This window comes from Ovis aries, chromosome 2 (genome assembly GCF_016772045.2).
Source record: "Ovis aries strain OAR_USU_Benz2616 breed Rambouillet chromosome 2, ARS-UI_Ramb_v3.0, whole genome shotgun sequence".
Taxonomy (NCBI): Eukaryota; Metazoa; Chordata; class Mammalia; order Artiodactyla; family Bovidae; genus Ovis; species Ovis aries.
In genome coordinates this window covers 207,332,251-207,348,251 of record NC_056055.1, presented here as the reverse complement: position 1 = coordinate 207,348,251, position 16,001 = coordinate 207,332,251, and the positions used below count along the sequence as shown (strand labels likewise).

Genomic DNA, 16,001 nt, shown 5'->3' with positions numbered 1-16,001 from the left:
ATCTCCAGTAGCATATTTGGCACCTACTGACCTGGGGAGTTCCTCTTTAAGTATCCTATCATTTCGCCTTTTCATATGGTTCATGGGGTTCTGAAGGCAAGAATACTGAAGTGCTTTGCTATTCCCTTCTCCAGCGGACCACATTCTGTCAGACCTCTCCACCATGACCCACCCATTTTGGGTTGTCCCGCGGGCATGGCTTAGTTTCATTGAGTTAGACAAGGCTGTGGTCCTAGTGTGATGAGATTGACTAGTTTTCTGTGAGTATGGTTTCAGTGTGTCTGCCCTCTGTTGCCCTCTTGCAACACCTACCATCTTACTTGTACACACATAAACCATATTCCGGAGAAGGCAATATCACCCCACTCCAGTACTCTTGCCTGGAAAACCCCATGGACTGAGGAGCCTGGTAGGTTGCAGTCCATGTGGTCACTGAGGGTAGGACATGACTGAGCGACTTCACTCTCATTTCTCACTTTCATGCATTGGAGAAGTGAATGGCAACCCACTCCGGTATTCTTGCCTGGAGAATCCGAGGGACAGGGGAGGTGGTGGTTTGCTGTCTATGGGGTTGCATAGACTGAAATGACTTAGCAGCAGCAACACCATATTCAAACGGTAAATCATCTTATCTCATGACATGTTTGTTTATAATTTGCTTTGATTCATTGAATTTTAGAGATAAACCACTAACAGTTTGCAATATAGGAGATACAGTGTTGCTCCATAATCAAGTTTCCATAGAAAAAGATCCTAGATGCTATCATTATTTTCCTTAATGATAACATCCTATATCCCATGGAAATGCAAACCAAAGCAGACACAAGTAGGAAATATATGCATTTCTTTGTCTAAAGCTATAGTTATCCAACATAGCACATGACAAAAGCTTAGAAATAAATACCCCAAATAAGCATGCAATATTACTTCAACCAACTCATGAGGAAAGAAAGATAGTTCAAGTCCACTGCCCACTTACTCCAAGATTTTATTTCCTCATCAACAATAGCAATGAAAAGTAATAAAAAGAAGTAATTCAATTAGAAGACTCAAACATGCAAAATGACCACGGTTGGCGTTACAAATTTTAAATGCATATTTTAACTTAGATATTCAATAAAAGTATGAAATCCTATAAGACTAAACATAATTTATGGAATGTCATTTAATAGCCCACTACTCTCATATTAAAGTGACTATCCAGTCATCTTATGTTTTATCTGTTCTTTCACAAAGATCCAGCAATTTCTTTAGCTATATTCGAACATTCTAGATTTGAAGTTTACACATAATGCATTTAAAGCAGAACGTATGATCTATCAAGTTAGCAACTTGCATATTAAGCTCTGAGCATCTGCTATAAGATATATCACACACACATTTGCTATAAATATGCATAATGCATGTACATCACATGCATATTTTCTTTCACATATCTCTTCACTTCACCCACACATTCACATGTATACATACATGCAGAAAAAAGAATGCACAAATTATCAAGATTAGATATTCTTCTGCTCAATGAATTGCCATAGAGAAGTTATACCTGTTGTGTTCCTAGCTCAGCTAGTTGAAGTTAAAAAAGGTAAAGTAAGGATTTATAGGTATTTTGACATGTGTGTCACGCCTTCCAACTAGACTGTGTCTTACTGCTGTATTTTTCTCAGTTCTTGAGATGGTGAGGTATTAGGCATAAGCCGGAGGAAATATAATGGCCAATGCATGGCATCTTCCATACCATACCTGGATTTATATCTTAACCCCAAGAGTTACCAACTGGAAGAACAAGGACTTATGTATTGAGCTTCAGCTTCTTCAACAGCAATGTGTGTACCAACTGTCCTTAGTGGTTGCAAGGCATCTCATCTGGAACTATTCCCCCTAGATTGTTAATGAATACTTGCTCATTAATTGATAAACTCAGCTCAGAAAAGGTCTGCACTAGCTGCCAACCATTACTTTTACAGACTTGCCTGTTTTACAGCTGTATAGACAGGTGTTTGAGACTATAAGAAATTAAAATAGAAATAGGAAAGCTTTTTAGTCCATTTTGCTAATTAATATGTCAGAGCTCATAAAGAAGGACTCATCGGCCTTCTTCAGCACTGCATCATCTTAAAGAGCTGGGTCAGCAAGGATCTCTGCAGACAGTCAATACATATTAAAACCATTCTAAGCAGTAAATCAAAACAAAATAATATGAAGGCACAGTTTTAAAAAAGTAAAATTTATAAGTGCTTTCTGTCTGAATGCTGAGGAGCATTAAACTATTGGTTTCAGTGCCACTTCAGTAAATTGGGCAAAAAAAAAGGATTCCTTCTCAGACATTCTGTCCGAGTCTGTGTATAGCCAAAATCAAAGCACAGTTTTTTTTTTTTAAAGCTATAACAAATTTGATGCCATTTCCTCTGGATTCTAATGTTCCCTCTGAATGTTTGTCATTTAAAAAAATGGTTTTTATTATTTAAAATATACATTTTGCTGAAGTTATATCCCTCCCTGCATTGCTAGGACTTGAGTTTTGTCAGAATTAAATCAGTGAGACAGTTAAGGGAAAAGGTGAAAGACAGCTTTTTGGTTTTCTAAGACTCTCTAAAACTTATGACTTTTTTCTTAAGGGAACCAAACAAAAAGCATTTTGTTCCTAACTTCTCTGAGTAAGTCTCACCATCCCATAAGTATTAATGCCTCTCATATGTGGAGGAGGATCTCACAAGATTATAAACAGGAGTACCAGCCTGGCATTTTCCTTGCCAAGGTGTGAGATGCAAGGCACTGCCAAGGGAAAGCCCCTGAGGTAGATTATTAGAGAGGTCTCTAGAATACTGGATTGACTCCAGAAGAGGTGAGGGAATACTATATTTTGGGCCAAAAATGTTAGGAAGATTTATCTTACCTAAGACTTTGATTTGATCTGAGCTCTGAGGGATCAACCATTTAAAGCATAAGCCAAGGAAATGGTGCCAAAAATACTGTCACAAACTTGGGAGGTACCCAAGCCAGGCCAACAGATGGAACTTGGCACGAAACGGCTCTCTACCCACTAAGTAGCTGACTCAGAAGAAATTTTAACTCAGATGAATTTATTAGAATGTTGAATATCATCCCAAATAAGAGGATGGATGATAGATTTAGGTCAGCACATACAATTTAACTTCCTGATGGTCTTGGACAGTATGAAAGCTGTCCACATTTCTATAATTAAAAAGAGACAGAGGGAGAGATATTCTTTCTTCTTAGTAAAAGAGACACTACTTTGTCACCCGAAAATTCTGGAGGAAGGATTAGGGGAAGGGAAAGATAAAACAAAAAGAAGCTGACATTGGCAAGATAAGTGTAAATGATTAGGCAACATTATACATTACAATCCAAACTGGCAACTTGCTTAGTAGTCTAGACTGTAGCAGATGGAGAATACAGCTCTGTATTTGGAGAATGTTAAAAATGACAGAAAGAAGTTGCCAGAACCAAAAGGACCCTTAATTCTCTTTCACTGTTGTTACTGTTGCTACCACCAGGGCCTCATGGGAAATGTTCTACCCAAGTGCAGCCGATGAAGAGAGCTGCTCTTTATGGGAAGGATGAATTCTTGAGGATTACTATAATTCAAGACTTCAGTAGAATCTTTTCCTTTAAGGCTGCTTTTTGTTCTCTCAGTACTGTCTCTAATGTTTTATACAGTGCTCTCATTTAATGGAACTCTAAAGCACACAATTTTAGGTGATTGGTTAGCTCTCTTTATTGTGTTTAATTGTATGCCACTTTGCATTCAAAATTATCAAGTTTCTGGTTGTTTTCAGCAGTTGCCCAGGTTCCACAGAGAGCCAATGAAAGAATTGATGATGCTGTGATAGGATAAAAAAGTACTTAAACTATAAGAATAGTGGATATTGTAATAATAGCTCATCAGTAATGAAAATCTTCTTTAAAACAGTTTGCTTCATGGGATATGAAGATCATTAGTAATATTTCTATTATCAGCTAAAATAAAGCTGCCATGTGAAGCTCATAATTAATCTGACTGAGAGTTTTAAAATTATGCCTTTTTTGCCATTTTCTTTCAATTTGGAAGATTATTCCATGTTTAGAGTACTTCTTTACTAATATCTTTATTTCATACTACATAAAAAATACCATTAAATTTACTTAAAATACTATAGCAATATACTCAGATAATGTTTGCATTTAAAATTAACGTTTGCACATAAAATTATTGTGACAATAATTTTTAGTTATTAGCTAACAGTAATTTGTTTGGAAACAAAGTAAGATTAGAATAATATTTGATTTCCTGGAAAAAAAGCAGAACATTTATTATTCAGTTGTTTTCAAAAATCAGGTTGATAAACATTCTTTAAAAAATGCTTCCTCTTCTTACACTGAAGTGCATCTCAGTTCACAGAAGAGTTTATATCTTCAAGTATTAATATGTGTAAGAGAACTAAGGACAAGCAGTTGTTTAGTTGCTAAGTTGTATCTGTCTCTCTGCAACCCCATAGACTGTTGCCTGCCAGGCTCCTCTGTCCATGGGAATTCCCAGGCAAGAATACTGGATTGGGTTGCCATTTCCTTCTTCAGGGAATCTTCCCAACCCAGGGATTGAACCTGCATCTCCTGCATTGGCAGACGGATTCTTTATCACTGGGCCACCAGGGAAGCCCAAGGACAAGTGGTAACAGGCATTTAAGATGAACAAAATGCAGACTATCCTTGGGAGTTCCCTGGTCATGGGAACTTCTTTCTCGGACTCCTAAAAATATTTCCCATGGTAGAGAGTTTAATGGACGAAGATGATGGGGACAAGCGGCATGTGGCAATTTATCACTCCTACAGAAATCTTTTCTTTCACAGTGATCTAACCTCTTAGGCTCTTTATTAGAAGGGGCAGAAAAGAAAACATCTAACAGTTGCGAACCAGCCCTTTCCTGCTGTTATCACTAGTGAATTTAGAGAAAGAAGAAAAGGGAAAAAAAATCATAATCTTGCCCTGGAACATGATGGAAGTAATGAGGCATCAAGGCCACTTACTGCTGAGAACATAATTGGCCCATAAACATAGGAGATACTTGGTGACGGGAACAACTTCTTTGTTTCAAAAACGAAGGGATGCCAACACATCATAACCCTCCTGTTGTTTAGTGCGGTATTTCTAAGAGTAAAATGGATACTATCCCCACAAATAATGCACCCTTATAGGAAAGGGATTACTGCTGTACTTACTAGCTTAAAGTGTTTTCAAATAATGTGAATAAATGATGCTAAAGGCAGTGCAAAGGAATAGAACGTAGGTCACTTGGCAATGAAGGGAAAGCTTGGATTTTAGACCTGAAGGTATCTCACACAAAATATAGAAAGAGCCTGAAGACCCTCAGAGATCCTTACGGACTTGTTACCTTACGGACTTGTTAGGGCACCCCCAGGGAGCTCATACATGAATCAAAAGAAAGAGAATACAATCATCTCAGGCCCAGTCCCGTTTGATGACAGGTAGAAAGATGATTCCTTTTTGAGAAGGAAGAAATGGCCACATTTTCCTTATTCTGGAACGTCTTTGTCCTGCTACTTTAAAAATGTGATAATCATCGCAGAAAAAAAATTCAAACTTTCTTGAGTTTACTTCGTAATTTTTTGTGACTGCAAGTGTTCAGCTGGTGTACAGGTTACAGATTTTGGTTTTATAATTATTTTTTGGAAACCTTTCTTCCTTCTTAAACATTTGAGTCAGCATACATTATGCTACTATTGAGACAGCCAAGCAATAATTCATCTTTGCGGAAGTCAGAGACATCTCATGTATTAATGAGCAAGCCTTTCAGTGACAAGTGGATGGAAACAGGTTCCAACTACTACTCAAACACAGCCAGCGATTTCCAGGAAGGAGAATATAAAGTCAGTGACAAGGAATTTCTTACCCGATTTGTGTCCAGCCAATGAATGGACTTTGCTTTCATCTGGCACTGCAAAGAAATAAGAGAGACGAGGATCAGATCGGCTTGTAAATCAGCCAGTTTTTGAACAATAAATTAATATAGATTAGTAATATGTGAAATCTTTTACTGGCAAAGATTTGAGAAAAAAGTTTCCCCAGCCTGCCTGGGGCATCTCATTTCTACTGGTTGGTATTTTAAAGACAGTTATGAAGAAATATATGTTCATTAAATCTTCTGTGAATAGAATTTCATTCTTTTGAATTGTTTTAATATTTTCACTTATTTTAACTGGACTGTTGTTTCTGTAGCCACAAAAACAGAAATTAAACTCAAGGATCTGGAGCTGTATAATATATAATAAGACACTTTGCGCATAACAGCAATATATACGTTCAATCCCCAAGGATCAAATTTCTGTATCTGGTCAAAGTGGACCAAAGGGAGCAAATTTACAATTCCTTCTGAAGAATGTATTTAAAAATAAATATAACATGAAACAATGGCATTCAAAAGATAAGATCTTCATCAGGCAACAGAGGACAGTGAGTCTCTAGAGATGGAAAACAAGTAGGGTGATTCCTAAAATTGCTCCAGTTTACTGTCTGGAGAGAGTCTTCAGGTTGTGGTGTAGGAAGGGAGACACAGGCAGAGCCCAGGCATATATCAGTCTGTGGATGCAAAGCTGGAAATCCAGAGAAAACCAGGGCAGACAGAGTTTAGGTCAGAGAATTAGAAAGAAGAGAGGTATACAGAATTCTTTCTGAGATCTGCAGAGGATCCCTACAGGTATTTAATTAATTGCTAATGATCACATGATCTCTGGTTCCTCTGCCTTTTCTAAAACCAGCTTGAACATCAGGAAGTTCATGGTTCACATATTGCTGAAGCCTGGCTTGGAGAATTTTGAGCATTACTTTGCTAGCGTGTGAGATGAGTGCAATTGTGCGGTAGTTTGAGCATTCTCTGGCATTGCCTTTCCTTGGGATTGGAATGAAAACTGACCTTTCCCAGTCCTGTGGCCACTGCTGAGTTCTCCAAATTTGCTGGCATATTGAGTGCAGCACTTTCATAGCATCATCTTTCAGGATTTAAAATAGCTCAACTGGAATTCCATCACCTCCACTAGCTTTGTTCGTAGTGATGCTTTCTAAGGCCCACTTGACTTCACATTCCAGGATGTCTGGCTCTAGGTGAGTGATCACACCATCCTGATTATCTGGGTTGTGAAGATCTTTTTGTACAGTTCTTCTGTGTATTCTTGCCGCCTCTTCTTAATATCTTCTGCTTCTGTTAGGTCCATACCATTTCTGTCCTTTATCGAGCCCATCTTTGCATAAAATATTCCTTTGGTTTCTCTACTTTTCTTGAAGAGATCTCTAGTCCTTCCCATTCTCTTGTTTTCCTCTATTTCTTTACATCGATCATTGAGGAAGGCTTTCTTATCTCTTCAGAACTCTGCATTCAGATGCTTATATCTTTCCTTTTCTCCCTTTGCTTTTTGTTTCTCTTCTTTTCACAGCTATTTGTAAGGCCTCCCCAGACAGCCATTTTGCTTTTTTGCATTTATTTTCCATGGGGATGGTCTTGATACAGTGTCAGACTTTATTTTTGGGGCCTCCAAAATCACTGAAGATGGTGACTGCAGCCATGAAATTAAAAGACACTTACTCCTTGGAAGGAAAGTTATGACCAACCTAGATAGCATATTCAAAAGCAGAGACATTACTTTGCCAACAAAGGTCCGTCTAGTCAAGGCTATGGTTTCTCCAGTGGTCATGTATGGATGTGAGAGTTGGACTATGCAGAAAGCTGAGCGCCCAAGAATTGACGCTTTTGAACTGTGGTGTTGGAGAAGACTCTTGAGAGTCCCTTGGACGGCAAGGAGATCCAACCAGTTTATCCTAAAGGAGATCAGTCCTGGGTGTTCATTGGAAGGACTGATGCTAAAGCTGAAACTGCAGTATTTTGGCCACCTCATGTGAAGAGTTGACTCACTGGAAAAGACTCTGATGCTGGGAGGGACTGGGGGCAAGAGGAAAAGGGGATGACAGAGGATGAGATGGCTGGATGGCATCATCGACTCGATGGACGTGAGTTTGAGTGAACTCTGGGAGTTGATGATGGACAGGGAGGCCTGGCGTGCTGCAATTCATGGGGTCGCAAAGAGTTGGGCATGACTGAGCAACTGAACTGAACTGAACTGAATGATCACATGATATGAGGAAACTACCCAACACCTGGGCAAGAACTACCCAAAGGGGAAAGAACACAGTGCCTGCAGTTCTCATAAGGGCTGGGAATAAAGTTCCCCTTCCCAATACCCAGAGTGAAAAACTTCATAATTTAGGGGCATCCATTAGAATAGGAAGAAGGACATTGCTTCAGCAGTGAGTAAAAATGTAAGTGAACATAGCTCTCATGAAATGATATGATTTTGAAAGACACAAATTACCAAAGCTTATAAAGGAAGAGATAACCTAATAGCTCCATAGCTTGTTGGTTTTTTTAAAAATGGATTTGTAGTTCAAACTTTCTGAGAAAGAAACCTCTAGACCCAGATGACTGCCTTGATGAATTCAACCCAAAATTTAGGAAGAAATACTACCAATTCTCCAGAAATTCTTTCAGAAAATTCACAGGAGGGAACATTACCTAACTCATTGTGAGGCTGGCATTACCCTGATGTAATATCAAGCAGAGAAAGTCTATGAAAGCCACTAACCAGTATCTCTCATGAACATAGAATCAAAGTGTTCTTAATCCTTAGGCAACTCTACATGGATTATCACCTCAATATTCAACAACAGCCATTCAGTATTCACCACGTGTTATAGTCTACATTAGTCTGTGAAACTCTGGTGGCTCAAGGGTAGACGCAAAGCAAGGGGGAATTTGCTAACAGAAAGATCTCCTTCATTTCCCCAAACATTCGATTGGTCTCAGAGAAATAGGCTTCTCCTTCCTTTACCTATAACATTCAGCCTATTTCACTGATCCAGTCACTATACAAAAATTTTCATAAATCTTCCCACACCCACCTGGTCCTCTTTTGCTAAGCATTTCTTTATTTTCTAGATAAAAACATTACATGTTTGTGATTACCCTGGTACTAACTTGCTTAAAAATCGTGTTAGACTTCATGCTTCCAGTAGGAGATGCCAATCCCTATGTAACAGGCTCCAATTGTGGGCCAAATTCTGTCTTACCCAGTTCTGAAAAAACTTACAGGGGAATCTATTGTATAAATGGAACAAATAGTGGAAAGCAAGGATGATGATTAAAAAAACACTACTAGTAGCTAATACTTAGCACTTATGATATACAAGTTCTACCCTCTACCTTTTATATCTATTAATTCATTTAATGTTCACAGTAACCTTTGATGATTGTTGTCGTTACCTTTACAGATAAAGAAACTGAGGCACACCTCATAAGTGCAGGAGCCAAGGCTTAAACAAAGCACTTTTAATCACTCTACTATACTTGTGATGAATCATAGAAGAGTTATATTTTCCAAATTATTGACAATCTAAATTAAATGTAAGAAAAGCCCTGACAAACACTCTCATGTTAGAATTCTATTACCTTTTTAATTAGAATACATCTTATGAATAGAAACTTTCTATCATGATCAATATTAACAGTGTTAGCTATAATTTTGTTTAACATGTTCAGAATTCTACAGTTTTAATGGATTCAAGCTGAAATAATTCACTTCCACTACACAGATGAGAAATCATCTGAGATAAAAATCTTATTATTCTAATATATTTATTAAATTTATTAATAAATGTAAAACCAGAGCTTCACAGGTAACTTTGTTTTACCTATCTGTGCCTCAATCTCATCATCTATAAAATGAAGATGATACTGCTTTCCAGGTATGCTTAGAATGAACATTATATATTACATGTATAACTTTATGCAGAATATGTAGAAGATCACGTGTGCTTAGTCACTCACTCTCAGTCATGTCTGACTCTTTGTGACCCCATGGACTGTAGGCTGCCATGCCCTTCTGTCCATGGGGATTCTTCAGGCAAGAATACTGGAGAGGGTTGCCATGCCCTCCTCTAGGGGATCTTCCCAACTCAGGGATCGAATCCAGGTCTCCTGCACTGCAGGCAGATTCTTTACCATCTGAGCCACGAGGGCAGCCCATAGTAACTGCTTCATAAATATTAGTTATTAAATCATCAGTAACGATAAACTAAATAGAAACACTTACATAATGTTACATAATAGCTTCTAATGGAACAAATGTGACTTAAATTCCAGATTTATCAGGCAAGTTAGTAAGTTCCTTTAAACTTCACTTACTCAGTGTGAAAAATAATATAAAACACTATACAAAGAGCTGTGAAGACTGAGTGAAAAACATTTGCAAAATCACTTAGCACAGTTCCAGGTACGTATTTCTCAACAAATGAAAACCTTTGATAAATGGAAACTGTGAGAGTGGGAAGGGTGGTGAACTGGATGATGCTGGTGGTGTGTATGACTTAACCTGCCTAGGATTATAAAGGAAGAGACAGTGCACAGGATATTTTCAGCTGCATTTCATCGATAATCCAACACTCCCAACAGGTTTCAACTTTCAGTTTATCTGGCTCTGAGTTTATTTTGTAGTCGAAGAAAGGCAATATATATACGGTCTCATTTTATGCAGCTATTCTTTTTTCTTAATATAAATTTATTTATTTTAATTGGAGGCTAATTACTTTACAATATTGTATTGGTTTTGCCATACATCAACATGAATCCACCACAGGTATACACGTGTTCCCCATCCTGAACCCCCCTAGCACCTCCCTCCCCATACCATCCCTCTGGGTCATCCCAGTGCATCCGCCCCGAGCATCCTGTATCAGGAATTCACACAAGGATAGGATCTTATTTTTTGTTTTTCTCTTTTTTAAACAGCCATAAGTTATACCATTAAATCTAAGCCAATATAAGTACTGCAAGTTCCCCAGCCATGTTAGGCTGAACATGATAACTTTTTGGCTGAATACTATCTACTATTTTTAGTAGGAATACTTATTATTTTAATTGACAATTTGAAATTCTTTAGAACACTAACAAACTATTTCAAAAAATGGTGTAGAACATCCAAATGGGTGATAGGCATAAAAATTAGGGGTCTTTCTCCAAATATTCACTGACACAGATGTCTATCTTTAGGACAGAAGATAAATGAATAAACATAATAGAAAATGGAGGGAACTGTAATGACTTAATTAATAGAATACATTTTATTTAAAAGGTTAAATTGGGAACAATCATCTTTTATGCACATGCTTAGTGCTGGGAAGTGATTTAAATAACAGTAGCAAATGAGAAAATGAGGTAAAATTACATACACCACCAAGCTTTTTTTTTTTTTAATGACAAGTGTTATAATTAATACTCAACTTCCTTTATCACTCACACCACCTTAAAGCTACTAAAAAGTTCTCTCTCAGAGCAGAAGGTTAAGTCTAGTCATTTCTTGCATATTATTTAGATAGCATAGCAATGGGAATAAAATTAGTTACAATATTAATATGATAGGTATGTCATTTTAAACAAAGAGCCTATTTACAAGAGGCTGAAATGCATGAGCCTGGTGATGGAAAAGTCTTCCATTCCAAAATGGCAAGTAAGGTACCAAAAGTATCAAGGAAGAGGGTGGTGATGGAACAGGTGCCAAATTTTCTTGTCTTGTTCTAAAAATAGATTGCTTTCTCTTCCTCCCTTTCTGTTTCTCTCCCTACCTCTCTTTTTCCCTTCTCCTCAGTCTGCCTCCCTTCCTCCCTCTCCTCTTCCTTTCTTCCTTCCTTGAAGTTTCTCGAGCATATTATGCTCCCTCTCTTATCCTTCACTTTTACCCAAGGACTGGTACTATTTGCTCTTTGGCAAAATGACAGGATACTGAAAGAGGAACTCCCCAGGTCAGTAGGTGCCCAATATGCTACTGGAGATCAGTGGAGAAATAACTCCAGAAAGAATGAAGGGGTGGAGCCAAAGCAAAAACAATACCCAGCTGTGGATGTGACTGGTGATAGAAGCAAGGTCCGATGCTGTAAAGAACAATAGTGCATAGGAACCTGGAATGTCAGGTCCATGAATCAAGGCAAATTGGAAGTGGTCAAAGAAGAGATGGCAAGGGTGAACGTCAACATTCTAGGAATCAGCGAACTAAAATGGACTGGAATGGGTGAATTTAACTCAGATGACCATTATATCTACTACTGCGGGCAGGAATCCCTCAGAAGAAATGGAGTAGCCATCATGGTCAACAAAAGAGTCCGAAATGCACTACTTGGATGCAATCTCAAAAACGACAGAATGATCTCTATTCATTTCCAAGGCAAACCATTCAATATCACAGTAATCCAAGTCTATGCCCCAACTAGTAACGCTGAAGAAGCTGAAGTTGAATGGTTCTATGAAGACCTACAAGACCTTTCAGAACTAACACCCCCAAAAGATATCCTTTTCATTATAGGGGACTGGAATGCAAAAGTAGGAAGTCAAGAAACACCTGGAGTAACAGGAAAATTTGCCCTTGGAATGTGGAATGAAGCAGGGCAAAGACTAATCGAGTTTTGCCAAGAAAATGCACTGGTCATAGCAAACACCCTCTTCCAACAACACAAGAGAAGACTCTACACATGGACATCACCAGATGGTCAACACCGAAATCAGATTGATTATATTCTTTGCAGCCAAAGATGGAGAAGCTCTATACAGTCAATAGAAACAAGACCAGGAGCTGACTGTGGCTCAGATCATGAACTCCTTATTGCCAAAATCAGACTTAAATTGAAGAAAGTAGGGAAAACCACTAGACCATTCAGGTATGACCTAAATCCAATCCCATATAGATTTAAGGGCCTAGATCTGATAGATAGAGTGCCTGATGAACTATGGAATGAGGTTCGTGACACTGTACAGGAGACAGGGATCAAGACCATCCCCATGGAAAAGAAATGCAAAAGAAGCAAAATGGCTGTCTGGGGAGGCCTTACAAATAGCTGTGGAAAGAAAAGAGGTGAAAAACAAAGGAGAAAAGGAAAGATATAAACATCTGAATGCGGAGTTCCAAAGAATAGAAAGAAGAGATAAGAAAGCCTTCCTCAATGATCAATGCAAAGAAATAGAGGAAAACAACAGAATGGGAAAGACTAGAGATCTCTTCAAGAAAATTAGAGATACCAAGGGACTATTTCATGCAAAGATGGGCTCGATAAAGGACAGAAATGGTATGGATGTAACAGAAGCAGAAGATATTAAGAAGAGGTGGCAAGAATACACAGAAGAACTGCACAAAAAGATCTTCATGACCCAGATAATCACGATGGTGTGATCACTCATCTAGAGCCAGACATCCTGGAATGTGAAGTCAAGTGGGCCTTAGAAAGCATCACCACGAACAAAGCTAGTGGAGGTGATGGAATTCCAGTTGAGCTATTTTAAATCCTGAAAGATGATGCTATGAAAGTGCTGCACTCAATATGCCAGCAAATTGGGAAAACTCAGCAGTGGCCACAGGACTGGGAAAGGTCAGTTTTCATTTCAATTCCAAAGAAAGGCAATGCCAGAGAATGCTCACACTACCGCACAATTGCACTCATTTCACATGCTAGTAAAGTAATGCTCAAAATTCTCCAAGCCAGACTTCAGCAATACGTGAAGTGTGAACTTTCTGATGTTCAAGCTGGTTTTAGAAAAGGCAGAGGAACCAAAGATCAAATTGCCAACATCCGCTGGATCATCAAAAAAGAAAGAGAGTTTCAGAAAAACATCTACTTCTGCTTTACTGACTATGCCAAAGCCTTTGACTGTGTGGATCACAATAAACTGTGGAAAATTCTGAAAGAGATGGGAATACCAGAGTACATCATGAGAAATGCTGGACTGGAAGAAGCACAAGCTAGAATTAAGATTTCCGGGAGAAATATCAATAACCTCAGATATGCAGATGACACCACCCTTATGGCAGAAAGTGAGGAGGAACTGAAAAGCCTCTTGATGAAAGTTAAAGTGGAGAGTGGAAAAGTTGGCTTAAAGCTCAACATGCAGAAAACGAAGATTATGGCATCCGGTCCCATCACTTCATGGGAAATAGATGGGGAAACAGTGGAAACAGTGTCAGTCTTTATTTCTTTGGGTTCCAAAATCACTGCAGATGGTGATTGCAGCCATGAAATTAAAAGACGCTTACTCCTTGGAAGAAAAGTTATGACTATAGCATAACTGAAAGTAAAAGCATAATCAAAGCATATTGAAAAGCAGAGATATTACTTTGCCAACAAAGGTCCGTCTAGTTAAGGCTATGGTTTTTCCAGTGGTCATGTATGGATGTGAGAGTTGGAGTGTGAAGAAAGCTGAGCGCTGAAGAATTGATGCTTTTGAACTGTGGTGTTGGGGAAGACTCTTGAGAGTCCCTTGGACTGCAAGGAGATCCAACCAGTCCATTCTAAAGGAGATTAACCCTGGGATTTCTTTGGAAGGAATGATGCTAAAGCTGAAACTCCAGTACTTTGGCCACCTCATGGAAAGAGTTGACTCATTGGAAAAGACTCTGATGCTGGGAGGGATTGGGGGCAGGAGGAGAAGGGGATGACAGAGGATGAGATGGCTGGATGGCATCACTGACTCGATGAACGTGAGTCTGAGTGAACTCTGGGAGTTGGTGATGGACAGGGAGGCCTTGTGTGCTGCGATTCATGGGGTCGCAAAGAGTCAGACAGGACTGAGCGACTGAACTGAACTGAACTGACTCTAAACAGTTACTATAGTGGTTGAAGAAGTACCAGTGAAATGCTGAGTCCTTGTGAAGATGAAATTCACGGATATTTTTATTATAACTGCTATTTTATATTTAAAGGGCACTGTGGACTTGCCTCTCTTGAGATTTCTCTAGATAATGGGATTTCTATATTAAGCTCCTGCTTCCTGGCATTCGACTCAGGATCAATGGACACCATTTGATTTAATTGTTATAAGGGTTTTCATAAGGCAGGCACTCTTTGGTTTGGATGCTTGTTAATTTCCTGGCATGTCCTCTGGTTCAGGAAGACTTGCTTAGGAAACACAGCAATCTGACAGCCTATGTCTCCAGTTATTTTGGTTGTGGACCTTTGAAGCCAATCAAAGGTCTACCAGCTACCCATCACTAATGGAACCTTATTTTAAAATGTGGATAAACACACAGTGTCTCGTGGTTAATTTCAACCAGGTTCACTGTTAGAGTTGAGAGATACCGTAAAGAAAGAAAATATGGGAAGAAAGTCTGTGAAAAATATGGTGCTTTGAGAACTTAGTGGCAAACATTAAAGTACATGGAAGACATACATTGGCTTCCCAGTAGGACATATTTATATTAATATGGTGATCACTTAAAGTGTTTTATTCTTTTGTCAAGCCTTCTTATACACTTCAAATGCATTCTCACTGGGGGAAAATAATCTCCTTGCTTATTGATAGTATTTGGTACGCATTTTATAACATAAGTGACTATTAGGGACTTCACTTGCTAAATAAAAATTTGCAGAACAGTGGCAGATTTGGTGAGCTAATGGACCCCATATGCTCTTCTTATGCTGACAGAAGATGGTATATTGCTAACATGCACAAATCTTTTCAGATAAAAATTGCCATCAGCTACAGTTATTCTTTTTGAGAATGCCAACACTATGTCACAAATGGGGAACATGCAAATGTGTTCAGATTCCCACTACTTCATATTGAGAGACTTTGATGCAAAGCAGAGTTCTATAACATGATGCAGTGCTTGTCTTTCACACAGACAGCTCTGTTTCATTTAACTTTGGATTTCCCTGTCTTTGACATCATAGAGACTGCTGTTTTGAAGATGCTGTTTGGCACAATAAAAATCCATCTTCTAATGAGGCCATAAATATGTTTTTTTGGATAGTTTACTAGGTAACTAAATATCAAATAATTACTTAATAGCTAATAAACTTGTTTCTAAAAGTTGTTCCTTCAGAATTAAAAAAAAAATGATGTAGTTGCTAATATTAAGAATCTATTTTCTTCTCCTTCAGCAGATCAATTTCT

At 38.4% G+C, this 16,001-nt stretch overlaps 1 protein-coding gene across 6 annotated transcripts in view; it reads right to left on the bottom strand.

Annotated features, from left to right (window-relative positions):
* The window catches only part of PARD3B (par-3 family cell polarity regulator beta), a 1,199,064-nt gene that overhangs the window by 442,209 nt on the left and 740,854 nt on the right, over positions 1-16,001 (bottom strand). For all 6 annotated transcript variants that reach the window (XM_060410277.1, XM_060410276.1, XM_004004847.6 and 3 more), the window contains one exon: positions 5,916-5,960. In XM_060410277.1, the coding sequence (XP_060266260.1) occupies positions 5,916-5,960 (45 nt within the window). The remainder of the gene's footprint in view (positions 1-5,915; positions 5,961-16,001) is intronic.